This window comes from Mustela nivalis, assembly GCF_964662115.1.
Source record: "Mustela nivalis genome assembly, chromosome: 9".
NCBI classification, from domain to species: domain Eukaryota; kingdom Metazoa; phylum Chordata; class Mammalia; order Carnivora; family Mustelidae; genus Mustela; species Mustela nivalis.
The window spans coordinates 107,963,152-107,990,833 of record NC_139028.1 but is presented as its reverse complement, the minus strand read 5'-3'; the positions used below and the strand labels follow the sequence as shown (position 1 = coordinate 107,990,833).

Here is a 27,682-nt window from a genome sequence, read left to right as displayed (position 1 = left end):
ATAAAATTTTAGAATTGAGGAGAAGCTCCCTACTTCAGAGTCAGCAGTTTGTAAATCTACATGTAATTAGTGCATTGACTTTGTTGTCAAGCTAATGTTTTATCTGGAGAATCTTGAAATACAAGTTATTGCTCTAATGAAATAACACACACTATATGTACACTGGCATTGTAAGTTTTTGTGTTTATCACCCATTTATTTCTTCTTGTAGTCACAGAGCATTGGTGATTCTCAACATTGATGGAGAACAGGACAGAAGTGACACAGTTCATTCTGCTGGGACTAACCAATGACCCAAAACTGCAGCTTCCCCTCTTCATAATGTTCACCCTCATCTACCTCATCACTCTGGTTGGGAATTTGGGGATCACCATGTTGGTTCTGTTGGACTCCCATCTCCACACTCCCATGTACTTTTTCCTCAGTAATCTGTCTCTGATGGACTTTGGTTACTCTTCAACTGTCACTCCCAAGGTCATGGCTGGATTACTTATAGAAGATAAGGTCATCTCCTACAATGCATGTGCTGCTCAGATGTTCTTTTTTGCAGCCTTTGCCACTGTGGAAAATTATCTCTTAGCCTCAATGGCTTATGACCGTTATGCAGCAGTGTGCAAACCCCTCCATTACACCACCACCATGACAACAGGTGTGTGTGCTCGTTTGGTCATAGGATGCTATGTCTGTGGTTTCCTGAATGCCTCTATCCACATTAGAGACACATTTAGTCTCTCTTTCTGTATGAACAATGTAATCCATCACTTTTTCTGTGATGTTCCAGCAGTCATGGTTCTTTCTTGTTCTGATAGATATGTCAGTGAGCTGGTTCTTGTTTATGTTGTGAGTTTCAACATCTTTTTTGCTCTCCTGGTTATCTTGATTTCCTACATATTCATATTTATCACCATCCTGAAGATGCACTCATCTACAAGATATCAGAAGGCTATATCTACCTGTGCCTCCCACCTCACTGCTGTGTCCATCTTCTATGGGACAGTCATCTTCATGTACTTACAGCCCAGCTCCAACCATTCCATGGACACAGACAAAATGGCATCTGTGTTCTACACGATGGTCATCCCCATGCTAAACCCTGTGGTCTACAGCATGAGGAACAAGGAAGTCAAGAATGCATTCATTAAGACCATTTTAGAGTCAAAATTATCTCTAGGATTGTGATTTTAACATTGTACAATGTACACTAACTAGTTACAATAAGGCCATAGTGAAATTAAGCTCCTGATGTGGTAGCCTAACTTCTTCAAAACTCTTTTGTACTGAAAAAAGAAAAAAAGCAAACGTTATGTATACAAATAAAAGCCTGAACAAGAATGATCAAGATGTCTTAGGGCTTAATTTTCAAAATTTTATTTAGGATATGGGTTTAGTCACTTATTCTACATGCATTTTTCTACTGCATCAATGCAGAGACCCATAAAATAAGTGCACAGATGAGATCATGAACAGAAGTGCATGCATGTGCCCATGACGATACATACACACTGGAGTAGGAAATTTCCCAAAATTAAATGGAATGTTGCTAGTGTTTTATAATAATAATTTGAATGCTTATTTCATGTATTAGAGTAGAAATTTATCTCCTGTATTTTTTACCTCTTTATTTGAATTCTTTTCTAAGAGTCCTAACTTCAGATTGAAAATAATATATTACTCAATGAAAGGTTCTGATTTTGGAGAGCTCATTTTACTGGGAGATGCTTACATATAGCATCTTAAGTGAATTAATATTTCCGTTTTAACTGAGTCATTACAGAACTAACATGCTCATATTACACTTTTCAAAAAGGTAAAACGCAGCCAGAGTATGAGAAGATGGAAGAAGACTAGATGTATTTTTTAATTTCTTCAGATATTATTACCAATTCACACAGTACTTAAAAACCCACTGAAAACTAGTAATGTACATTTTGCTTCTGGAAATGCTTTGGAATGATTAATGCTCATATTTCATGTTTCTTTTGTTGATCTAAATTATTTTTGTTGCCTCTTTATTCTTCTGCCCTACTTCATTCACATGATTTTCTTCCTATTTCCTTACAATCTGACAATTTCAATCATGTTCCTGATTAGGACATTTGTACTTGCTTTTCTCTGTGTAGAATGTTCCCTTACTTCTTTAAGATCATTGCTTAATTGTTACACTATTACACAATGTTTTCCTGACCACTTTTATAAAACAACCCCTTTTTATTCACTATGTACAGTGTTCTCTCACTCTGTGTTATTCTTCATATCCTTATAAACCTTCATCTCTTATATATTTATTTGTTTCCTTGTTTATGATCCATGTACCCCAACTAGAATTTAAATTCTGTGAAAACTATGGCTTTATTTGTTTTCTTTACAACACAGTCTTCAGTACCTAAGTGGGTATCTGTTTCATAGTAGATTTTCAATAAATGAATGAATAAAATAATTAAGCTCTGAGTCAGAATGTATCAATATGATAATTCTTTAGGCATTGGCGGTTTTAACATATTATCTATAGCATAAACTTTTTAGATAAATGTATAATGCATTTCAAGAAGAACAGTTGATTTTCTGCTTTGTTTAAATATTTTTATCTACATTTTCACCAAGTATTTGTACTCTAATATTTGGACACAGTGATTTCTTGGCTCCTATAATCAAGTGACTCATCTGAAATAATCTCATAATTTTCAATTAGCAGTGATGTCTCATTAAATGCCAAGTAACACAACAAATAAATGCTAGTAGGTAAATCATAAGAAAGACATTAAATGTGAGGTTAAGAGTTAGTATCTGATTATATTGAAAATTACTTCATACATATGAAATATAATTAACTGAAATGATTCAGAATATCTAGAATATAAACGTGGCAATATCTGTCAATAATAAAAATGATGCACATTCAATATGCTAGTATAATGCACAATTTTTATGCTTTTAGTTTTGATCCTCAGAGAACACTATATTATACAAAACTTATCCACATAAATGTGTATCATCATCTAATTTGTCACCTCTAGATAATAGGAGGCTTTAATATTTCAGTATTTGTAAGATTGTACTTGAATATGCTAATATTCTTATGCTACTATTTTGGGGGAAGTGTAGAACAACACAAGTATTCACTTATAGTTTTGCAATGATGTTTTTCTTATTGGAAACATATCTAACTATTATTTTAAAAAAGACTTCACCCTCAAATTACTAGAGCTCATACAGCAATCCAGCAATATGGCAGGATGCAAAAATCAATCTGTAGAAATCAGTGGCATTTTTATACATTAATAATGTGACTGAAGAAAGAGAAATTAAGGAATTGATTCCATTTACAATAGCACCAAAACCCATAAGGTACATGGGAATAAACCTAACCAAAGAGGTCAAGGATCTATACTCCAGAAACTACAGAACCCTGATGAAAGAAACTGAGGAAGACACAAACAGATGGAAAACATTCCATGCTCATGGACTGGAAGAATAAACATTGTTAAAATGTCTATGCTGCCCAAAGCAATCTACATATTCAGTGAGACCCCTATCAAAATATTTATTGACATTTTCACAGAGCTGAAACAAACAATCCTAAAATTTGTATGGAATCAGAAGAGACACTGAATCACTGGGGGAATGTTGAAAAAGAATACCAAAGTTGGGAGCATCTCATCATAATATAGCTGACTTCAAGCTATATTACAAAGTTGTGATCATCAAGGCAGCATGGTATTGGCACAGAAACAGACACATAGATCAATGGAGCAGAATAGAGAACCCAGAAATGGACTCTCAACTCTATAGTAAATTATATCTTTGACAAAGCAGGAAAGAATGTCCAATGGAAAAAAGACAGTCTCTTCAACAAATGGTGTTGGGAAAACTGGACAGCCACATGCAGAAGAATGAAACTGTCTTACACAAAGAAAAATGAAATTACACAAAATGAAATATATTATATAAATAAATTACACAAAAATGAAATTGTCTTACACAAAGATAAACTCTACATAAAGATAAAACTCTAAATGGATGAAAAATCTCAAGATGAGACAGGAATCCATCAAAATCCTCAAGGAGAATATAGGGAGTAACCTCTTCAAAATCGGCCACAGTGACTTCTTTCAAGATATATCTCTAAAGGCAAGGAAAACAAAAACAAAAATGAACTTAAAAAAAAATGAACTTTTGGGACTTCATCAATATAAAAAGCCTTTGCACAGCAAAGGAAACAGTGAACAAAACTAAGAGACAACCCACGAAATGTGAGAAGCTATTTGCAAATGACATAACAGATAAAGGGCTGGGATCAAAGATCTATAAGAAAAATGGGCAGAAGACATGAACAGACACTTCTCCAAAGACATAAAAATGGCTAACAGACACATGTAAAAAATGTTCATCATCATTAGCCATCAGGGAGATTCAAATCAAAACTACACTGAGATACCATCTTACACCAGTTAGAATGGCCCAAATTAACAAGACAAGATACAACAAGTGTTAGAGAGGATGTGGAGAAAGGGGAACCCTCTTACACTGTTGGTGGGAATGCAAGTTGGTGCAGCCACTTTGGAAAACACTGTGGAGATTCCTTAAGAAATTAAAAACAGAGCTATCCTATGACCCTGAAATTGCACTACTGGGTATTTACCCCAAAGATACAGATGTCGTGAAGAAAAGGGTCATCTGTACCCCAATATTCATAGCAGGAATGACCACAATCACCAAACTGTAGAAAGAGCCAAAATGCCCTTCAACAGATGAATGGATAAAGAAGATGTGGTCCATATATACAATAGAATATTATGCCTCCATCAGAAAAGATGAATACCTGACTTTTGTGTCAACGTGGATGGAACTGGAGGAAATTAAGCTGAGTGAAATAAATCAAGCAGTTAAAGTCAAGTATCATTGGTTTAACTTACTTGTGGAGCATAAGGAATAACATGGAGGATATTAAGAGAAAGAAAGGAAAAGTGAATTGAGGGAAAGATGAACCATGAGATGATGGAAGGGGAGATGAACCATAAGAGACTGTGGACTGTGAGAACAAACTTAAGGTTTTGGAGGGGAGGGAGGTTGGAGGTTAGGAAAGCCTGGGGGTGGGTATTAAGGACGGCACATATTGCATGGAGCACTGGGTGTGGTGCACCTACAATGATCTTGGAACACTGAAAAAATTAAATTTAAAAAACAAATATCAAAAATAATAATAAATGTAAATTAATTAAACAAAACCACTCAGTGTATGTAAAAGTCGCCATAATTCTCTAAAAGATTGTATTTAGTTATTTGAAAGACAGAAAGAGAGCAAGCGAGTACAAGCAGGGGTGAGGGGCAGAGGGAGAGGGTGAAGCAGACCCTCAGCTGAGCTGACCCCCTGGTTGGCAGGCAACCCAACGCAGGAAGAATTCCAGGACTCTGAGATCATAACCTCACTTAACCAACTGAGCCATCCAGGTGCACCAAAATTCACCTTAATTTTTTAAGTGGGGGAGAAGAGAGAAAGGAGAGCAATATTGCCAATGTATGTATGTGTTACACAGCATACCAAATTATGTCATTGAATACAGTTTAATTGTTTCTGCCTTATATAATTGGGATGAGGAGAGGTGTTTGCCCTCACAGGGGTCTTTTCCCCCAAGATTTCCATACCTGTACAATTTTCTCCTTGTTCTTGTTCATTATGGGCTGAAATCCCATCATGATGATGCATGATGTTGTTTAAAAGGATTAGATTTTGGGCGGAGCCCATTTATTCATCATTTATTGAACTAAAACCTAACCTTGTTGTAGACACCAAACTGGGAATTTGCAGTGAGTCTGCAATGACAGGCAGAGAAGACATCCTGAAATAAAAATTAAACTCTTTCATGTTGAAAATTTAAGCTCTTACTAAGGGCTTACATCTGCCCTCATGTGCTGGTCACAAATACAATTTTAAAAAGTCTGTGGGACAGATAATTTAATTATCTCCTTATCATAAATAAGGAAACTGAGATCAGTAGGAGGTAAATCATCTTCTGAATACTTCAAAAAATCCATGGTAGATGCAATGCTTAAGTACAGGCTTCCTAGGAGGCCCATATTAATGATCCTTTCTCCGTATCATCATGCTTCAGGGAACTCAGAATGTCTCGACCAGAACATGAGACAGAATTTCTCCAACATTAATTATAACATTCTTTTGGGGCTGAATTTCTGATTGCAGACTCACAATTCAGCACTGTCTTTCCTTTCTTTTCAAAAGTAAGGTAAGTTTCGATTCAATCTACACTTGCAGTGAAAACTGTAATTGATGAAGAAACATTGGGGTGTCTACATCTTCTGTGAGTCTTGAGCTCCCATCCGGTTGTTTGAACACTATTTCTGAATATTGGCATAAGTATAGGAGTCAGGGGAAAACACTGTAATCAGGAAAGTGCAGATAAATATTTCTGAAATTCCACGCTGCTTTTTTTAAGAGGTTAAGAAAACCCTATGATAGATATATACTCTGATTAGGTAGGTGTTAAATAAGTTCTATTTACTGTGTGTTTTGTCACTGAGGGGATAGCTAACCAAACACAGTGAAATGACGTTTTCTTCCTTTCCAGAAAGATCATCAGGAAGCCACTAAGACTCTTACATATTTTTCACTATTATTTCCCTACAACCTACTCCATTATTACCTGTTCATCTAGAAAATCTGACAATACAATGATTAAAGCTACAGGCATTAGGATTAGTTAGACAGGTATCTATATCTTAACTATCTCATCCTAGGTGTAGAATTTTAAGAAGACACATAACTTCTCAACTCCTCATTTTCTTAGCAGTAAATAAGGCTATTTGTGTGTGTGTGTGTGTGTGTGCAAGTGTATGTACATACCCAATTTATATCTCTTTCTCTTCTGCTCTATTTACCATCATAACCATGATCATTATCATCATCATCAGTATCATCTATTATTCATATTATTTATCTCTTGATCTATGAGACCGGCTACACATAAGCAGGAATTTTAAGCTGCTGCTAACCTCAGGAGAGCTATTAGTCATCATAGAACACAGCAAATGATATATATGTGTTATCATAATAAAATATTATGTGTATGAGGTGTTGACAAACACAAATACTTTAAGGTGAAGACATGCAAAAAAAGAAATGTGTTTAGGACCCAGGAGGGAGATGGTAAAGAATAGCAGTTACCAAAGAATGCATGTCTTTCACAAAGCTTCAAGTAAAAATATAAAGATTTGTGATTTTTCTCATGAATAGATCTTCAGATTAGTATCAACCCCCATGCCATGAATTTTCACCCAGCAAAATCTGTGATCCAGCTCAGTGTTCTTAGGAATGACATAAGAACGGGTCTAAGAAAGAGGGATAGGGTAAAACGTGTGTCTCAAGAAAGAAATTAAGAAAAGAAAAACTTGAAGATCTCTCGGTTCTCATACAAAGTGATTGACATAGCCATGAGCACAGAGTGAAAAATAGGGAGAAAACCAAACATCTGTGTACACAGCATGTACAAAAAGGCAAATCAAAGGTTAAGGTTAACAGACTTAAACCCAGACTGGTGGTGGATATTGGGGAGGGTACGTATTTCATGGAGCACTGGGTGTGGTACATAAACAATGAATCTTGGAACACTGAAAAAGTAAAATAACATTTTTTTTAAAAAACCCAGCCCCCTATATCTGTCACTTTACTTTCCTACACCAACATAGAGACCATTGCTCTATGTTAAAAATATTATAGCTACTACTCTTTAGGACTGTGCTTGGTACCCTCATTATTCTAACTCTTTTTATACACAATGTCTTTAAATTCTTACAATAATCCTTTGAGGTAGGTTTCAACAGCACTTTCATTTTGGTGGTGGATAGAGACTTAGAGAAGTTAGGACCAATGTCTCCCTGTCATAAATGGTAGGGGTGATATGTGATTGTATACACATGATTCTCAGAGAACAAGCCTTAACATCCAATGCTACACCTTCTGTTCAGAATTGCCTTTGTTGATTGTACATGGCTCTCATGCTGCATCTAGTCCACTGCACCTACTATGCATTTGTCTGTGAACTATGTAACTATTCTATTCCAGGCATTAAGTTCAGCACAATAGAGACAAGTAAGTATAAATTGAATGAAATTAAGGTTAATTCAAATTCATTACATGTCAAAATATGTTTTATTTTTTTACTAATTTATTTTCCGCGTAACAGTATTCATTGTTTTTGCACCACACCCTGTGCTCCATGCAATCCGTGCCCTCTCCAATACCCCCCCCCAAAGTAAATTCAACAAACAAGAAATAAAAGGGAATACCCTCAGCCTGATATAGAACATCTGTGATAATCTTCTGGTATCATTATACTAAATGATGAGACACCATGCTTTTCATTAAGGAGAAGGGAGTTGGGGGAAATTGGAAGGGGAGGTGAACCATGAGAGACTATAGACTCTAAAAAACAATCTGAGGGGTTTGAAGTGGCGAGGGGGTGGGAGGTTGGGGTACCAGGTGGTGGGTACGGATTGCATGGAGCACTGGGTGTGGTGATAAAATAATGAATACTGTTATGCTGAAAATAAATAAAAAATAAATTTAAAAAATTAAAAGCAAATAAGAAAGAAAAATTCTAATAAAAAAATTAAAGCCAAGAAAATATGTCTGCTCTCAATACTTCTATATGACATTTTAGTGCAGATTGAAACTAGTGCAATAAGACAAGCAATTTAAAAAGGCAATTAGATAGTAAAGAAAAAATAAGTTTGCTTTAATTGCAGATGACATTATTGTATACATTGAGAATTTTATCTAATCTACAAAAATCTTAGCAAGAGTAATAAGTAAATTGAGTAAGTTCGCAGGTCAGAAGGTCAATATACAAAACTCAATGGTAATTCTATATACTAGCAATAAACAATCAGAAATTAAATTTACATTATTTCTAATAGCATCAAAAACATGAAATAGAGTTAAATGTGATAAATATTTGCAAAGCTTCTACATTGAAAAATATGAAACATGGCTGAGAGAGTTTAAATAAAATCTAATTACATTAAAAAATTTATTAACAACTCTTAGGTTGGGAATCCTTTTGTGTCTAAAGCTTGGCTTTGTCCATTAATACCTAACTAAACTTATATAAACTACTTGATCTCTCAGTTGCCAAATTACTAGGTATCTATAGGAGAGGAATAACTAAACAATCTAATAGGACTGATGAGAAGATTAAATAAATATACACATACAAAGCACCTGACATGAGAACACTGTGGAAGTGTAAGTTGTTAGATTTAAAAGATATGATATAGGAGATGGATTCATTCCAAACATGTGAACTTGGATAACTTGTTAGCCTTTCCTGCAACTCAGTATACTCATATACATAATCTAGAAGTTGGGAAGGTGATCTGTAAGGACACTCATTATCCAAAAGCTTATTACTCTAGAGAGAGTTGTCACTAAATTGGGTTGCCATGACATGCTTTAGAAATAGAGAATATTAAAGAACAAATTATTGCTCTAATAGAATAATGCTTGTACATTTCCATTTCTGTGCAACCAGTTTCATTCATCATTGTGTTCCTTTCTTTGCCATAGAACATCTTGTGATATGAAGAATAACACAGAGGTGAAAGAATTCATCCTGCTGGGACTAACCAATGCCCCAGAGTTGCAGGGTCCTCTCTTTCTAATGTTTACCCTCATCTACCTTGTCACTCTGATTGGGAACCTGGGGATGATCATGCTGATCCTGCTGGACTCTCGTCTGCACATTCCCATGTACTTCTTCCTCAGTAACCTGTCTCTGGTGGACTTTTGTTACTCCTCAACAGTCACTCCCAAGGTCATGGCTGGATTACTTATAGGAGACAAGGTCATCTCCTACAATGCATGTGCTGTGCAGATGTTCTTTTTTGTATTCTTTGCAACTGTGGAAAACTACCTCTTAGCTGCAATGGCTTTTGACCGCTATGCAGCAGTGTGTAAACCCCTCCATTACACCACCACCATGACGACAGGTGTGTGCACTCGTCTTGCCATAGGCTCTTACGTCTTTGCTTTTCTAACTGCTGCTATTGATATTAGAGATACATTCAGTCTCTCTTTCTGTATGTCCAATGTGGTCCATCATTTTTTCTGTGATATTCCAGCAGTCATGACTCTGACTTGCTCAGACAAAGACATTAATGAGTTGATTCTCATGCTTATTTCAAGCTTTAATATCTTTTTTGCCCTTCTTATAATCTTGATTTCCTACATGTTCATATTTATTACTGTTTTGAAGATACAGTCAGGTGAGGGATACCAGAAGGCTTTGTCTACCTGTGCTTTTCACCTTGTTGCAGTTTCCTTGTTTTATGGGACAGTCATTGTCATGTACTTACAACCAAGTTCCCATCATTCCATGGACACAGACAAAATTGCATCTGTGTTCTATACTATGGTCATCCCAATGCTGAACCCTATTGTGTATAGCTTGAGGAACAAAGAGGTCAAGAATGCTATAAAGAAGAGTTTTGAGAAGACAAGATATTCTTCAGGATTAATCTTCTAGTGATCTAGAATTCACAGAAGTTTTTTCATCCCACTTAAATCTTCTCCATGTCATAACTCAATATTCATGCCCATATAGAGTATTAAAACATGTCAATCACTCGAATTTTGTCTATTTATTTAATTTAATAACAGGTACAAGCATCTGAAATGCTGAACAAATATGATATTTTTTAATGAAAGCAGTTTATGAATAAACCTTCCTTGTTATTGTTGTGTTACACTTAGGTTTTTCCTTGATGTACTTCCAAAATGGTAATAAAAAATAATGGATAAGAAAAAAATTTAAAAGATTTGAACATGTAGTAAGGAAAACAGTGGATAATGGAATTTTCCCCAGGAAGAAAAGTCAGGGTCATATATCCAGTCACCAGGTGGAGCAGACTACTTACTGTCAATTCCATAACATTTTCTAAACTGAAATTTTATGTGTCTTTCTTTGCTGACTGTTCGAAATGGAGGCTCTTTTTTCCCCAATTATCTTTGTTCAGGCCCAACACTATTTATTGGATGTGAATGTGGAATGAACTATGTTTTCTTTGTATAATTGCTGGACAACAAGGAGCCACACATGGACTGGGTAGAGAAGACCATTTAACCTGTAGGAAAGCCTGGACATTGTGCTTCTGTGTTGGTTAATTGGGATTTAGGTTGTTTCCTTTGTGGAGGGGATAATAAATTTTCTGTATGAGAGAAAGTGTAAGATGGATATTTGATGTTTATAAGCTTTACAATGGAAAATACTGGTTAGTTCTTTTCCAAACTATATTTACTCTTGGAAACATACATAGGCTCTATGTTTCCACACTTCATATAGTTAATTTGACCATGTGCTTGGTTCTTGTCCATGGAATGTGAGTACAGGTCATATATGCCACTTCCAAGTCTGCCCATGAACCTCCCCATGTGATGTCCTGTTCATTCTATTCATCACCAGCTGGGTGAAGAGAATTCAGACCACAAGTGATGACAAAACCACTAAATGGAAAGAACTGGTACAAATGAATGTCTGTGTACATTCCTACAGAACAACTAATGGAACCATATGCAAGCAAGAAAAACTTCTGTGGTCATGCCACTGCCATTCTGGAGTTTGCTTGTTGGCAGCTAATATTATTTACACTAACAGACAGAGAGCGCTTCACATATGACCATCTGGATGCTGTTGTGGGATTGGGGAAGATATAGCCTGGAAAAAAATATCAATTTCTCCAATACAGTTTGATTCAACAATGATTTCTTTGTGAATCCTCACCCAGCCTCCATATCATACCCAAAGTGCCTAGCTCCAATAAAATTAGCACAGGTTTTGGAGAGAGGACAAATTCAATGTGAATTTCATTCCAAGCCAGACTTTATGATATAAGGCCAGTTATTTAAGGGTTCTGAGTTTCTAATGGGGAAACTAATGCCCATTAGTTTCACAGGCTTATATTAAATGGGTACTGAATGAGCCAAATCTTAGCACAGTGCTTGAAACAGAGTAGCTGCTCAAAATGTATTTGCATCCTTTCCCTTCTATTCCTTTTCTTATCCTTTCATTAATCTAATTTGTCAACCTTCTCCATAGAACTATTAAAACGTTTATAGATTATATTGGTTTGTTTTTGTAGGTTTAACTTGGTACTGAATTGCAAACCTTGGAGACCAAAAATATTATCTTACTTAGGTATGTATTCTCAGAACCTAGACTAACGTCTATTTCATAGAACTCAAGAGTATCTAATGAAATGTGAGCTTGTGTAGAAACAAAGTAACATGGAAAACCCGACAAATATTTGCATCTATCATCTTTTCCTCCTTGATACTGATCAAAACATTGTATATTCATTTTTGTGTGTTTATTCCTTTTTGTTTGTTTGTTTGTTTTCCCCATTAAAATAAAAGTTCTATGCATCCTAGTACAATTTCTTGTCTGGTGTCTAACAAAGACTCAGGCCTAGATCAGAGTTGAGGCTCAGTAAAAGATTTTAAGGAATGAAAAGCTGCATATAAGAGGAACCAGAGAAACTCAGTATCTGTTTGTAAAAACAGAACACAAACAACTGAACACATTAGGTTATGCTGCAGTCACACATTAAATTGAGAATACAGTTGAACACAACAAAGATCATAAAGATTTTATACAAGTTTCCTATGGCTGCTGTAACAATTGAGCACACTCTGGGGCCTTCAAATAACACACATTTGCTTTCTCACAGCTCTGGAGGCCAGTTGTTGGAAATCAGTTTCACTGGGATGAAATAAAAGCATCAGTCTCCAGAGTGTCAAGGGGAGACTCTGTCCCTTGTATATTTCATCTTCAGATGGCTGACCCATATTCCTGGTTTTATTACCATCAGTTCAATCTCTACTTTTGTGGTCACATTATTTTCTCCTCCTATCATCTAATTTCCCTATCCTTCTCCTTTTTTAATTTATGTGTGATTAACATAACTAAATCAGTTCAAATTTAATTCAACAACAAAAATAAACAAAGTGTGCAACTCGGTAGTATTTGGCACATTCAAAGTGTTCTGCAACCATCACATCTATTTCATTCCAAAAGATTTTTTCATTCACAAAGACCCTACACCCATTAAGGCCCCCTGCCCCTGGGAACCAATATCTGCCTTCAATCTCTATGGATTCACCTATCATGAATATGTCATGTAAATAGAATCATATAATATGTGATTTTTTAAAATGTATGACTTCTTTTTTCAGTTTAATGTTTTTGTGGCTCATCTGTGGTGCATCTGTATCAGTACTTAATTTCTTTTTATGGCTGAATAATATTCCATTGTATGTATATACCACATCTTTTCATCCATTTTCAATTGATGGACAGTTCGATGTTTTTCACCTATTGGCAATTGTTAATTATGCAGCATAACTATTTGCATTCATGCACAAGTATTGTGTGAGGACCTGTTTTCATTCTCTGATAATATTACTATGATCAGAACTGCTGGTTAATGCAATAATTGTATGCTTAACTTTTAAAGACCACCAACCTGTTTTCAGTAGCATCTGTCTCATTTTACATTCCCACCAACAATGTACAATGGTTCCAATTTATCCACATTCTTGATACAAATTGTTCGTTCCAGTTTTTAAATAATAGCCATCCTAATGGGTGTGAAAATGTATCTTGTGATTTTGATTTACTTTCCCTTAATGCCCATTATTTTGAGCATATTTTCATGGGCTTATTGGCTTGTAGTAAATCTTTTTCAATAAAATGTCTGTTCAGGTGCCTTGTCCATTTTTCAACTGAGCTATTGGTTTTTCTGTTGTTGAGTTCTTTGTGTTCCTTATATATATTACATATTAAGTCCTTGTCAGAAATATGATTTGCAAATTTTATCTCTCATTCTGTAGATTTCCTTTTCACTTTCTTGAAGACATACTTTGATACACAAAAGTTTGAAGTCCACTCTTCTTTTCTTTCTTTTTCAATATTAAATTTTATTTTATTTTTTCAGTGTTCTAAGATTCATTGTTGATGCACCACACCCAGTACTCCATGCAATACATGCCCTCCTTAATATTGACCACCAGGCTCACGCAACCCCCTATGCCCTCCCCTCCAAACCCCTCAGGTTGTTTCTCAGAGTCCACAGTCTCTCATGGTTCGTCTCCCCCTCTGATTTCCCCCAACTTACTTCTCCTCTCCTTCTCCCAATGTCCTCCATGTTATTCCTTATGTTCCACCAGTAAGTGAAACCATATGATCATTGGCTCTCTCTGCTTGACTTATGTCACTCAGCATAATCTCCTCCAGTCCTGTCCATGTTGACACAAAAGTTGGGTATTCATCCTTTCTGATGGAGGCATAATCTTTCATTGTATATGGTCCATATCTCCTTTATCCATTCATCTGTTGAAGGGCATCTTGGCTCTTTCCACAGTTTAGCAACTGTAGCCATTGTTGTTATGAACACTGGGGTACAGATGGTCCTTCATGTCACTGTATCTGTATGTCTGGTGTAAATAAACAGAAGTGCAATTGCAGGGCCATGGGGTAGACCCATTTTTTTAATTTCTTTTTAAAATTTTTATTTATTCATTTATATTTCTCTTCAGTGTCCCAAAATTCATTATTTATGCACCACACCCAGTGCTCCATGCAATACATATCCTCCACAATACCCACCACCAGGCTCACCCAACTTCCCACCCCCCTCCCCTCCAAAACCCTCAGTTAGCTCCTCAGAGTCCACAGTCTCTCATGGTTCATCCCACCCTCCAATTTCCCCCAACTCCCTTCTCCTCTCTATCTTCCCATGTCCTCCGTGTTATTCCTTATGCTCCACAGATAAGCGAAATCATATGATAATTGACTCCCTCTATTTGACTTATTTCACTCAGCATAATCTCCTCCAGTCCTGTCCATGTGGATACAAAAGTTGGGTATGCTTCCTTTCTGATGGAGGCATAGTACTCCATAGTATATATGGACCACATCTTCTTTATCCATTCATCTGTTGAGGGGCATCTTCTTTGAAGGGCATCTTCATTCTTTCCACAGTTTGGCGACTGTGGCCATTGCTGCTATGAACACTGGGGTACAGATGGTCCTTCTTTGAACCTAAGAACACATCCAGACTGAAAGTGAAGTTATGGAGAAGCATGTTTTTTTGTTGTTGTTGCTTGTGTTTGGTGTAATACATGAGAAACCATTTCCAGACCCAATGTGTAGACTTTTCCCCATATTTTCTGATGGTTTTATGTTTTTAGATCTCATATTTTGGTCATCAGCCATTTTGAGCTGGTTTTTTATATGTTGAGTGTGGAAGGGGTCCAAATTTATTCTTTTGAATTTGGACATCTCGTTGTCTCAGCACCATTTGTTGATGACTTCTTTTCCAATTAACTGGACTTAACATCTTTGTCAAAAATCAATTGGATATATATACACACACACACACATACGTATATATATATATATATATATATATGTATATATATATACATATATATATATATTTCTTGTCTCTCAGTTCTAGTCAGTTGATCTATGTCTCTATCCTTAAGACAATATCAAATTTCTTTGATTATTTCATATTTGTATTATGCTTGGAAATCAAGAAGTATGAGTCCTCATACTTTGTTTGTCCTTCTTGATATTGTTTGGCTATTCATGGTCCCTTGAAATTCCATTTTAGTATGATATGAATTTTCATTAATTCTCTAGGTCGCTTTGGATAATATTGCCAGTAAACAGCATCATATCTTCCAATCCATGAACATAGACTGTCTTTCCATTTATTTAGGCCTCCTTGAATTTCAGCAATTTTATTTGGTAGTTTCAGTGTAAAGCCCTTCCTCCCCCCCCCCTTTTTTTTAAAGATTGTATTTGTTTATTTGAGAGAGAGACAGTGAGAGAGAGCATGAGCGAGGAGAATGTGAGAGGGAGAAGCAGACTTCTTGTGGAGCTGGGAGCCTGATGCAAGACTCAATCCCAGGACTCCAGCATCATGACCTGAGCTGAACGCAGTCACTTAACTGACTGAGCCAGCCAGGCACCCATCCCTATCATCCCTTGGTTAAATTTATTCCTCTGTATTTTAACATAAGGATGCTGTTTTAAGTGGAATTTTTTCCCTTAATTTTCTCTGGGATTGTTTATTGCTAGTATATGTAAGCACAATTTATTTTTGATTGGTCAATAAGTTTATTAGCTAATAGTATCTTGCACATTGTTTAGGTTTTCTTTATATAAGATCATATCATCTGAAAATCATGTGATTTTTTTCTTTCCAATTTATGTGCCTTATAATTCTTATTGTCTTGTGTAATTACTCTAGATAGAACTTTCAGCCCAACTTTGAATAAAAGTGGTGAAAGCAGGCACACTGTCTAGCATGTGATCTTATAGGGGAGTATTTCACTCTTTCACATTCAGGTATGATGTTTGCTGTGGGTTTTTCATTAATGCTTTTTATAATTTTGAAGAAGTTCACTTCTAAGATTTCTAGTTGCTTTTATCATGAAGTCATTGGAGATTTTGGCAAATACTTTTTATGAAGTAATAAATCATATAATTGTGTGTTTTTTCTCCTCAATCTGGTTAATTACATTGACCATTCAAATTTTGTTCTTTCTAGTTTATTAAGATGTAATTGATATAACACATAATGTAATTTTAAGACACAACATAATTATTTGAAATAATTGCAACCCTCAATGTTTGCAGCAGCAATGTCCACCATAGACAAACTAGAGCCCTGATGCTCATCAACAGATGAATGGTTAAAGAAGATGTGGGATATATATGTATCTCACATCACACACACACACACACACACACACACACACACACACACAGGAATATTACTCAGCCATGAAAAAGAATAAAATTTTGCAATTTGCAGTAATGTGGGTGGAACTAGAGTATATTATGCTAAGCGAAATAAGTCAGTCAGAGAAAGGCAAATACCATATGATTTCACTCATATGTAGAATTTAAGAGACAAAATTGATGAACCCAGAGGAAGGTAAGGTAAAATAAAATAAGATAAAAACAAAGAAGGAAATGAGCCTTAAGAGAGTAATTTATCTATGGACTGAAAAAAAAAAAAAAACCTGAGGGTTGCTCGAGTAGAGGTGGGTGGGAGGTTGGGTTCGGTGATGGACATTAAAGAGGGCACTTGGCATAGTGAGCACTGCATGTTATATGCAACTGATGAATCACTAAATTCTACCCTGAAATTAATAAGATACTGTATGTTAACTAACTTGAGTTTAAGTAAAATAATATATAAAGTCATGGAATAAAAGAAATGACCATAACAATGGCTAACATGTATGACCTCACATAGTCACAAGGTTTTTTTTTAGTCTTATTATGACAACTTTTAAGATCTAATATCTTAGAAACCTTCAAATATATATACCAGTATTATTAATTATAGTTATCATGATGTACATCATATCCTCAGAACTTATTTATCATATAACTTGTACCTTTGACCACCTATACATGTTTTTTTGAGTCCCCAACTCTCACTTTTGGAGCCACGTGAATGCCTGGGGGATGTGGATAGAGCATTAAGAGCATCTGTTGTGACAGGGTAATTCAGGGTAGTAAAGAAGCCCATCTGTCTACAGACCTGAATTGAATTTATGAACAGATTTCTTAGTATTAAGGCTGAATTTACTTTCCATATTTTTGGCCAATGTGCCATATTGTCGGTTTGTTGTAAACACAAGAAAGAAAAACAGGGATTTCATTTATCGATCTCTAAAAATCCAGTAGCTTACAATTTAATTATAACAAGTAAAATAATGGAAAAAGGAAACAGTGAAATAAATAAAATAGATGGTAAACCAAAACCAAAATGTTTTTAGAACATATTATAAATATCAATAATATAAAAAAATGCAAAAATATTATACCCAGTATTTATGTACTGAATGACAACTTAATAAAATTGAGGGAAGGAAAAATTTTTCTGAAGATTTTATTAATTCATTTGTCTCAGAGAGAGAGAGAGAGAGAGAGAGAATGCACAAGCCGGGGTGGGGATAGGGGGTCTAGAGGACAGGCAGAGGTAGAAGCAGGCTCCCAACTGAGCAAGGAGCCCAGTGAAGGACCCAATCCCAGGACCCTGGGATCACAACCTAAGCAGAAGGCAGATGCTAAACCAAATGAGCCACTCACATACCCTGGCAAGGAAAACTATTTTCACAAATGCATCTGTGTGCTACTCAATGCAACAAACTATATGTGTATATCCAGTTTAATTGCTTCTTCCCTAGATAGAAGTGATTGCCCTCATAGGGGCCTGTCCCCTAGGAAATTTTTTAAAATTTTTTTATTACATTAGTCACCATACAGTACCTCATTAGTTTTTGTTGTAGTGTTCCATGATTCGTTGTTTGCTTCTGCAGTACATACCTTCCCTAATATCCATCACTGGGCTCACATCCCCTAGGAATTTTATGCCTACATATTTCTCCTGGTTCTCATTCATCAGGCTCTGAAACCATATTATGACTCCACCTGAAAATATTTTAAAGGGACCAGACCCTGAGTATACCCATTCAGTCACCATTTATGCAAATTAATGCTAACGCTTTTTAGTACACACACCAGTCTTTCCCCAAATGGAGAGTTGGCAGTGACTCTGCAACCAGAGCTGGGGGGGGAAACCCCAAGATAATAATTAGATTATTCTATATTGAAAGGATAACCTCTACAAAATATCTTCATAGACCCACACTCATTCACAGATAACATTTTGTGAAATCAGGGGAGAATTGATTTTATTTTTTCTATACCATTAACAAGGAAACTGAGCTCAGTGTAAGGTAAAGACCCTCCTAACACAAAGAAAAATCCAAGGTAATTGCAAGACTTGAAAGTTGGCTTCCTAGCTCCATGTTCATGATCCTTCTTTATTTCTCCATGTCTCAGACACCTTGGAACATTTTCAGACACCTTGGAACATTTTGACCAATATCTGAGATATGCTCCAAAATTGTTTATACATTCTTGCAGGTCTGAATTTCTGATTTCAGACTCACAGTTCAGGATTGTCTTTTCCTTCTTTTCAAGAACAAGGTAAGCTTCTATATTGGATATATACTTTTAGTGAAAAATGTAATGGATGCAGAAGCACTGGGGCAGATACCTCTTCTATGAGTTTTTGAGCTTGTATCTAGTTTTTTGGACACTTTCTGAAACACAGTCTTAAATAGGATTCAAATGTAAAAACATTTTAATCAACAGAGAGTAGTGTAAAATTTATGATATTTCCTGCTGCTTTCCTTAAGAGGGAGGATAGTATAAATGTTTTGTTTTGTGCTGTTCTAAGGCTATTGATAACCAATATTGTGGCTGGATAGACCCTTGTGGTTCTTAAAATGATTGCAAGACATGCTCAGCAAAAACCACCAAGTAACTCTGAAAGAGACAAGGTTTATTACTCACAGGTCCTGGAAATCACATGGTACACCCGAGGCCACATAGGAAGATCATGGATAGAGAAAGAGAGCAGGCCTGGGTTCTGCTTTTATTGGTATGAAGGATGGGAGCCTAGAGTATCCTGGGTTCGCTCTTTAGTGATGAATTTAATACATAAAAGAGAATTTAAAGCATAGGAAGAGAAAAGTAAGTGGCACAGATGGTAGGTTATCTAAACCAACCAAGATCTCTAAAACCAAGGACTCGAGGGGGTGGGGAGCTGGCTCTTTATCTGGTGGCTGGCAATGTGCTTATTCTAGATAGAAATCTTTGAAGTGTTTGCCTCTCTGAGTGGATGTCTAGACATCAAGCATGAATCGGATACTTGCATTAGAAAAAAAGAAAAACCATCAACTGGGGCTTACTCAGCAACTATGATAGATCGTACTCGATTGAATAGGTGGTAAATCTCTCCTGTTTACTTTGTGTTGACATGCTATTGACGGATAACTAACCAAGCATCATGAAATGACACTCTTTAGATTCTAGAAGGATCATCATCTAAGTACCAAGATCCTTACTCCAGTTTTTTTTCTCGTTTCTTTTTAATTTCTTTTCAGCGTAACAGTATTCATTGTTTTTGCACCACACCCAGTGCTCCATGAACTCCAGTTTTTTTTTTACGATTTTATTTATTTGACAGAGATCACAAGTAGGCAGAGATACAGGCAGAGAAAGACAGAGGGAAGCAGACTCCCTGATGAGCAGAGAGCCTGATGTGGGACTCGATCCCAGGACCCTGAGATCATGACCCGAGCTGAGGGCAGTGGCTTAACCCACTGAGCCACACAGGCGCCCCTGAATTCCAGTTTTAATACCATTTTCATACAACCTGCCCTTCTATTACTTGAGTATCTAAAAAATTTGACAATGCAATGATTAAAGCCACACGCATTAATATCAGTGAGATATAGTTTTGTATCTTAAACATTTCGTACTAGGTGTAGAATTTTAAGAAGACACATGATTTCTTGAATACTATATTTTCCTTTTTTAAAAGATTTTTTTGTTTATTTATTTGTCAGAGAGAGAGAGAGAGAGAGAGCGAGTGCACACAAGCAGGCAGAGTGACAGGCAGAGGCGGAGAGAGAAGCAGGCTCCCCACTGAGGAAGGAACCCGATGTGGGACTCGATCCCAGGACACTGGGATCATGACCGAGCCGATTGAGCCACCAGGCATCCTGAATCCTTCATTTTCTTAATTGTACATTAGGTTATATGTATGTGTCTTTGTTATTGTGTGTGCATACACAATTTATACCCCTTACTCTTCTGTTATTTCTGTCCATCTATCCATCCATTCCTCATCCTGCCATCTTTGGTGTCCACTTGCCTGCCTGGTTGTCTGAATTTTCTTATTTCTGTTTATCTAGGAGATACACTATCACATAAGCACTGTAGTACAGTTATTATTAATCCCCAGAAATCTGATTTGGGAACAGATTCATTCCAGATATGTGACCATGGAGAAGTTAACACCTCTTTCTGCTCTTCTGTTGATTATTATATACAATCAGAAAGTTGGCCACAAGATCTGTGAAGGTGTCTCAGCTTCAACAATCTCTAACTCTCTAGATAATTTACCTATTATATATCCTTTTCATACCCATTGTGGCAGTCAGAATAATGCTTCCTGGTATGCCCACATCCTAATCCTGAAATTTGTGATTATGTTCTCTTACATGGTAAAAATTATTGTACACATATGAGTGAGTTAAGGATTTTGAGATAGAAATTTTATACTGAGTTATCCATGGGGACCCAATAAGAACATTCCAGTTGTCATAAAACATAGCAAATGCTAAATAAGAAATTATAGCTTATAATATTATTGAGTGGTGGGTTCACAACCAAAAATACTATAAATTCCAGACATGTAGTATGTGGAAGAGCCAGGAGGAAGATGGTAGCAAACAATAGTTACCTACTGTTTGTAGGTACTGTTTGGATGCACCTCCAAAGATTCAAATATACATAAAAAATTTTAAACATTGTGCTTTCTTAGAACAATCTGCAGAGTTAGAGTCAAATCCGCAGATGTGGATTTTCAAATTTCAATAGTTATGAACTGGTAAGTGTTGACAATAATAACAGTGAGAATGAGTCTAAAATGAAATAGGAATCTTTCAACCCCTGCTAAAATGTGGATCAAAAGGAAGAAATTAAGCAAAAGAGATCAGTGTGAGTGTTCTTACACAGAATGTTTAACAAACCACTAACATAGGAGAGGTAGGACGGAATGAGAAATACTGGGGGAAACAAAAGATCTAGGTGAACACAGTACGTGAGAAAATATAAGTGCACTTGGGTGGCTCAGTCATTAAACGTCTGCCTTAGGCTCAGGTCATGATCCCAGGGTCCTGGGATTGAGCCCCATAACTGGGCTCCCTGCTCAGCGGGAAGCCTGCTTCTCCCTCTCCCACATCCCCTGCTTCTGTTCCCTCTCTCACTGTGTATATCTCTGTCACATAAATAAGTAAAATCTTAAAAAAAAATAAAGAAAGAAAGAAAGAGACAAAATACAAGTCAGAGAAAAGCTACCAGACATCAAAAAGCACTGACCTTGAAGCCATGCATGTCACTACCAAACTTCCTACACCAACAGACACCATTATGCCACCCTACTTGTAATATTACAGATAGAACTCATCAGGATGGGGCTGAATACCCACTTTATGAGAGCTGTTTGCCATGATTACCTCACTGAACACTCACAGGAACATGCAGGTAGGTTCCCATATTACCTTCACTTCACTGATGGATAAAATGAACTTGGGAAACTTAGCTTAGGATCAGTGTCTCCCAGGTTGTAAATGGGACTTCTTCTGTGTGGATGCACATGCACTTCACCCAGAGCACAATATTTATATCCAATTCTGTATCTTTTTTTGCTTTTATAGCACAATATTTATATCCAATTCTGTATCTTTTTTTGCTTTTATAGACTGTATTTTTCTCTAATGTTGCATTTATCTCACTGCATGTGTATGCATATATTTGTGGATTGTTCTACTGCATTAAGCTTGGAAGAATGGATACCATGATTAAGTGTAAATTGAGTAAGATTAAAATCAATTCAAATTCATTGATGTTATTTAGTTTGGGAACCATTCTGAAGGTGTCTAAAGCATGGTTCTATCATAATCATGTAAACTTGAATACTCAATCTCTTAGTTGTCAATTTACTTATTAGATATATGGGCATAATAACTAATTAATATGATGAGATAATGAAAGAAATAAAATGAAAGATATGAAAGATAATGAAATCAATATGAAATATACATATATCTATCTATAATGAAAGATAATGAAATCAATATGATGGAAAAAATGAAATACATCTGAGGATATGGAAGTGGAAGTTATTTTGGACTCCCTGATTTGGGAGTTCAGTCCATTCCAGGCATGTGAGCTTCAACAGCTTACGGCCCTTCTTCTGACTCAATTTACTCATATACAAAAATAAGAAGCTGGAAAAACAATCTGTGATGAAACTTCTGTGATTAATCTTCCTCTACAAAAGTCTATTATGTATGGATAAGTTACCACTAAATTGGATTGCCATTCCCATAGCATGGTTACTAATGGAGAATGTTAAAAAATAAATTATGGTGATAATAAAATAATGCTATGCATTTCAGTTTCTGTGAAATTTTTCTTTATTGATCATTCTGTTCTCTTCTGTTGTCATAGGACATCTTGTTATTCTCAAATCACATCCATGAAGAATATCACAGAGGTGACTGATTTCATCCTGCTGGGACTAACCAATGCCCCAGAGCTGCAGGGTCCTCTCTTTATAATGTTCACCCTCATTTACCTCATCACTCTGGCTGGGAACCTGGGGATGACCATGCTGATCTTGCTGGATTCTCCTCTCCACACTCCTGTGTACTTCTTCCTCAGTAATCTGTCTCTGGTAGACTTTTGTTACTCCTCAACAGTCACTGCCAAGGTCATGGCTGGGCTCCTTACAGGGGACAAGATCATCTCCTACAAAGCATGTGCTTCCCAGATGTTCTTTTTTGCAGTCTTTGCCACTGTGGAAAATTACCTCTTAGCCTCAATGGCCTATGACCACTACACAGCAGTGTGTAAACCCCTCCATTATACCACCACAATGACAAAAGGTGTATGTGCACGTCTTGCCATAGGTTCTTATGCCTGTGGTGTCTTAAATGCTTCTATAAATGTTGGAGATAACTTCAGCCTCTCCTTCTGTATGTTCAATGTGGTTCATCACTTTTTCTGCGATATTCCAGCAGTCATGGCTCTGTCTTGCTCTGATAAACACATCAGTGAACTCATTCTTGTTTTTATCTCAAGCTTTAATGTCTTTTTTGCACTTTTTGTTATCTTTATTTCCTATCTGTTCATATTTATAACCATTTTGAAGATACAGTCAGGTGAGGGATACCAGAAGGCTTTATCTAACTGTGCTTCTCACCTTGTTACAGTTTCCATATTTTATGGGACAGTCATCATCATGTACTTACAGCCAAGTTCCCATCATTCCATGGACACGGACAAAATTGCATCTGTGTTCTATACTATGGTCATCCCCATGCTAAACCCTGTAGTCTACAGCTTGAGGAACAAAGAGGTCAAGAATGCATTCAGGAAGGTTGTTGAAAAGGCAAAATATTCTCTAGGTGTAGTCTATGAGTGATGTAGATCCAGAGAAATTATTTCACCCCAATCAGGTCTACTGCATGCCAGAACTCACATGGTAGCGGACATTTGGGATATTAGAAAAAAATGTTGTCTAATATTTATTTCTTTAGTTGAGGATTAGATCCAATCAACTAAGGTGCAGAAAAAATATAACAATTGTTTTTAATGAAATTTATTTAATGAAGTATGTGCCTTTGTTGGTACATTCCATCCAGAGTTAAATAATGATAGCAGCTCAATAGATTAATGCTTCAGTCATTACTGAGTTATCTGAAAAAGAAAAAAAACATTCATGTGGCAGTTTCCAAAAGTAAAAATCACATTAGAATAAAAGGAGATGTAATTACATTATTGTTACCTTAAATATTTTGAATAACAGTTTTCACGTTTTGTTTTTTTTTAATCCATTTAAAAAATAATAAGGGTATACTGGACAGCCCCCATCTTGCCATGTCCCAGGGTCTTTGTATTTATTATTTCCAATGTATGGAATTTTTATATTTATTTCAGATTGCTGGTAAAATGTTACCTACTCAGGGAGGCCATAGATGCTTGCCATAAGCAACTTTACAAAATATTCACTCCCTTCCTATGGACTTTTTCCCTGAGTCTTCTCTATTTTTCACAAACACTATCCACATTCAGCTCTTGTATTTATGTACTCACCTGTTCATCTATTTGCCTTGACTTGCATGGAGAGTCCCATTAAGTGGTAGCTTAATATGGTTATTTCACTGAAAATAAAGCTTTGAGCCTGATTTAAAAATCACTTTGTTAAGCATCAAACAACTCCAGAAATTCCAAATTATATAGGTAAAAGTGAGCTACAAAAACTCTATTTCGAGGGAAGACTATCACCAGTGTCAACTTGATAATCATTGTAACTTACAGGAAATTAGCAGTCTCCGAAAACTCTCCACTTCTAACACTGAGAATTTCTTCCTCTTTTTATTTTTTTAAATTTTATTTTATTTTTTTAGAGTTCCAAGAGTCATTGTTTATGCACCACACTCTGTGCTCCATGCAATATGTGCCCTCCTTAGTACCCACCACCAGGCTCACCTAACCCATCACCTCCTTCCCTCCAAAACCCTCAGCTTGTTTCTCAGAGTCCACAGTCTCTCATGGTTTATCTCCCCATCCGATTTCCCCCTCTTTTTAAGTTGTCCAAACTCTTCTCTTGTCCATTTGCAGCCAGCCAGTCAGTGACAAATGTACCTGAAGACTACTTAGAACATCTCTCCCACTTCCAAAAAACATATCTTTAAAAAAACCTGCCACTTTAACATTGACTTAGTATTTCTTCATTTTACTCAAAGAACTTACTCTCTTTTCTAACACCTTTGAACTCCTACTAAAATGAAGCACTGAAAATGGTTTCCTCTGATGCAAATTTATGAATAAACTGCTTTTGTTAATTTTGTGTGTGACATAGTTTTGTGTTTGATATGCTTCAGAAGTGGCAGTAAAGAATAAGAGTTAAGAAAAAACATTCAAGTGGCTGGAATAAGAGGCCAAGGAAAACAGTAGAGAATCGAATTATGCCTAGAGGAAAAAAAAAAATCCAGTCTCATAAAGAAAAATTTCCCTCACCAGGATTGAGGGGGCCTTTGTAATGTCAATTCAGCAAGATTTGTAAACTGTCCAGTGGGTCCTCCATTACTGTCTGTTACAAATGGGAGGGATTTTTTTTTTTTGTCTAAATTATTGCTGAGTGTGCCTATAGGATGAGTTAAGTTTTCTTTTTATTTCATAAGTGTTTAAAACATAAGCAGCCATATCTGGACTAGATGGAGAGGCAATTAAATCTGTTAGCCTGGATGTGAAACTTCTATGGTGATTAGTTAGATTTTAGGCTCTGTCCCTGGTAGAAGTGGATAATGTGTCCTCTGGATGGAGGGAATGTAAACCAGACATTTGCTGATCAAAGCATTGAAATGGAAAGGACAGTTAATTGTTTTCCCAGCTATTTCTTTTTTATTTCTGAGCACATAGCTTGTAGGCTCAATTTTTTCAGCTTTCATGAAGTTAATTGAGGCCCTGTGATTATGATCTTGTGAATGAATGTGAGTGTATGTCGTGTGCTATTTTCAGGTTTGTCTCACTAAACGTTTGTGTGATTCCTCTGCTCATTCTTACTCTTGTCACCAGCTCAACACAGAGAGTTCATACCACAAGAGATGGTAAAACCACCAAATGGAGAGACTCCAGGTCACTGAACCACAGTTCAGTTTCCCATAGAAAAAATAATTGAGCTGTATATAAACAAGAAAAACCTCTATACTCATGGCACTGCAATACTGGAATTTGCTTGTATATCAGATGGCAATATTCACATGAACAAATACAGAAAGTCTCCTATAATTTAGGACCCCTGGGTGGCTCAGTCGGTTAAGTGTCTGCCTTCAGCTCAGGTCATGATCCTGGGACTCTGGGATCCAGTCCCACCTCAGGCTTCTTGTTCAGCAGGGAGCTGCTTCTCCTTCCCCCTGTTTGTGCTCTCTCTCTTTCTTTCTTAGACAAATAAATAAATAATCTAAAAAATTTTAAAAAAGAAAGTTTCCTTTAAGTCAATCTATATGCTGTTGGAAGTAAACCAGAAGTGAGGAGCTATATAATGAGGAAAATTGTCAAACTGCTCTAACACAATTTAATTCCAGAGTTGTTTACTTGTGAGCCCTCACTCAACCTCCATATCAACACTAAAATGGTTAGCACAAAATAAAATTGGGACAGGTTTTTAGGAACAGAATATAGCTCAACTTGAATTCCATTCTAAAAAAGAAAGCTTTTTTCTGATACAGGCAAGTTAATCAATTGTTCTGAGCTTCAGCTGAGGAAAATAAGGCCTGCCTCATAAAATTACAAACTGATCAAGCCAGGACAGAGCACAGTGCCTTAAACAGAACAGATGTGCAAGAATTGTTGGTCTCCCTTCTTGTCCTTTCCATTCCATTCCTGCCTTTTTGTTTTACTTCCTCCTCTATATTGTCAATCCTCTCCATGTAAATATTGACACATTTGTTAACTGTATTGCTTTGTATTTACAAATACTGACTTCCATCTTTCCTTCTATCTTTTTTTTTTTATTTTTTATTTTTTATAAACATATATTTTTATCCCCAGGGGTACAGGTCTGTGAATCACCAGGTTTACACACTTCACAGCACTCACCAAATCACATACCCTCCCCAATGTCCATAATCCCACCCCCTTCTCCCAAACCCCCTCCCCCCAGCAACCCTCAGTTTGTTTTGTGAGATTAAGAGTCACTTATGGTTTGTCTCCCTCCCAATCCCATCTTGTTTCATTTATTCTTCTTCTACCCACTTAAGCCTCCATGTTGCATCACCACTTCCTCATATCAGGGAGATCATATGATAGTTGTCTTTCTCTGCTTGACTTATTTCGCTAAGCATGATACGCTCTAGTTCCATCCATGTTGTTGCAAATGGCAAGATTTGATTTCTTTTGATGGCTGCATAGTATTCCATTGTGTATATATACCACATCTT

At 36.4% G+C, this 27,682-nt stretch overlaps 2 protein-coding genes across 2 annotated transcripts; both read left to right on the top strand.

The window, feature by feature from the left end:
• Window positions 1–240: 240 nt before the first annotated feature.
• LOC309872873 (olfactory receptor 5B3-like) lies at window positions 241–1,179 on the top strand (the record flags this gene model as incomplete). The annotated part of the gene is made up of 1 exon (XM_082747839.1): window positions 241–1,179. The coding sequence occupies one exon, from the start codon at window positions 241–243 to the stop codon at window positions 1,177–1,179; it is 939 nt and encodes a 312-aa protein (XP_082603965.1).
• Window positions 1,180–9,593: 8,414 nt separating this feature from the next.
• LOC309840401 (olfactory receptor 5B2-like) lies at window positions 9,594–24,162 on the top strand (the record flags this gene model as incomplete). The annotated part of the gene is made up of 2 exons (XM_082682447.1): window positions 9,594–10,002; window positions 23,624–24,162. 2 exons carry the CDS (start codon window positions 9,594–9,596, stop codon window positions 24,160–24,162), a joined length of 948 nt encoding a protein of 315 aa, XP_082538573.1.
• Between the last annotated feature and the right edge of the window lie 3,520 nt (window positions 24,163–27,682).